Source organism: Galeopterus variegatus, unplaced genomic scaffold, assembly GCF_000696425.1.
Source record: "Galeopterus variegatus unplaced genomic scaffold, G_variegatus-3.0.2 Scaffold7313, whole genome shotgun sequence".
Classification (NCBI taxonomy): Eukaryota; Metazoa; Chordata; class Mammalia; order Dermoptera; family Cynocephalidae; genus Galeopterus; species Galeopterus variegatus.
Window position 1 is genome coordinate 104,948 of NW_007733424.1, and position 1,755 is coordinate 106,702.

Consider the following 1,755-nt stretch of genomic DNA (forward strand, 5'->3'; position numbering starts at 1 on the left):
GGAAAAAAAATTAGAAATAAGATAACTCTGAGCATTTCAAATAATTTAATGGACTCTTCTTTCAGAGTTAAATTTGTATTGCAAAATGTACCTGATCTGGATGTTTGTACATACTCCTCTCCTACTGCTTTATTTGGAACAGAAACTTTCTTTTCAACGGTAGGCTAAATGGGTTTTGAAACAAAATGATTAATAAATAATGTGTGTTTCATACAATATGTACTCAATAATTCAAGATAAAAATATAAAAGTTATTACCTTCAAGTGAGGATACTTCTCAAGAGACTCTAAAAAGAAAAACGAACACATAATCAATTATATGTAAATATGACAAAGCCAATCACACATTTATGTAGTTAGCATGGAGCTGAATCCTAATGCTTGACTTTGGAAAATGATTACTTTCGGGTGTGNCTTGGATTCAATCATTGTTCTTAGCATTACTTACTTGGATTCATATCTATTACATATTTTGCTTTCCATGAGAGCTTTGTTAATTAATATTAATTCTCCAAGGATATGAATTCTTTATTATTAACAAAATTTAATTCTAACCATTTTAAGTTTAAATATGCATGACAGTATTGTGTTCTACACATGAGCTTAAAAAGACTTTTCATGAATATACTACTTTAAATAAAAAACACATTACAATGAGATGTTCTTTCCTTAGTACACTAATGTCTTCAGAATTCACTTTTTAAGTCTTAGATAAACACCATAAATTTATATGAAGAATGATATCCTTAAGTGTCCTAATTGTTCCCACGTAAAAAGAGGTTCAAAGAGTACAGCCATGAAACAAGAAATGAGTACATAACAAAAATATTTTCACTTTTGCCTTTTAAACAAAATGGTCAGATTTAAACTTTTTAAGACAAGTAAAAAAAAAAATCCAAAAAAAGTGGAATCGAAACTCAAAGTGGAAGCGAAACTCTAAAGGTCATGTCATCATCACGAATCCCATTATTGTGATCTCAGAAGTCCTGGGCTTTCAAGATCCCTCGGGGGTCCCAGAGGTCAGATAATACTAACTGCTATTTGCCATTTTCCCTCTTACACTCTTGTAAGTATACAGTGGAGTGTTTTCAGAGACATGACATGTCAGAGTTATAGCTCTAATGGTTAATGGGTCAAGGTTTTAATGGCTATTGGCATGTATGTGCGTGCTTGTATTTTACATTTTTTGTCTTAATTTCTAATATTGTTAATATCAATAGATACAACTCATTTAAAACTTCTTTGGAATCCACAATAATTTTTAATACTATAAAAGGGCCCTAGGCCAAAATTTCACAACCGGTGTTTTCAAAGACTGTGGCTACCAAATAGCCATTAAGGATAATTAATTACTTTCCTTATTTTTAATAATTAAAGATAATACAGACACCACACAGTTAAAGGTCAGAATTCTAATTAATATTTTACAACATTAGAAAATTCTTAGAGTCTTGTAATTAACCTCTATGAATCCATAACAAGTATAGGGATCTCATATACTTTAGGTATCAAAGCATAAGAGCAGAAACACCAAGTTAAAGCTTACATTTTAAAAATCACTTTATCTTATGCTGGCAAATATCGTTTTTTCAAATATGATACTAACAATGACATCTACATTATTTATGTCAAATCCTTCCATCAAATTTGGGAAAAAAAATTAGAAATAAGATAACTCTGAGCATTTCAAATAATTTAATGGACTCTTCTTCAGAGTTAAATTTGTATTGCAAAATGTACCTGATCTGGATGTTT

General features: G+C 30.0%; 1 protein-coding gene across 1 annotated transcript in view; it reads right to left on the reverse strand.

Annotated features, from left to right (window-relative positions):
- LOC103607294 (coiled-coil domain-containing protein 144B-like) overlaps positions 1 to 1,755 on the reverse strand; it is a gene marked incomplete at both ends in the record, with an annotated part of 10,269 nt that overhangs the window by 5,705 nt on the left and 2,809 nt on the right. Inside the window, 2 exons of the mRNA XM_008591814.1 lie at positions 92 to 164; positions 259 to 287. Of these exons, the coding sequence (XP_008590036.1) occupies positions 92 to 164; positions 259 to 287 (102 nt within the window). The remainder of the gene's footprint in view (positions 1 to 91; positions 165 to 258; positions 288 to 1,755) is intronic.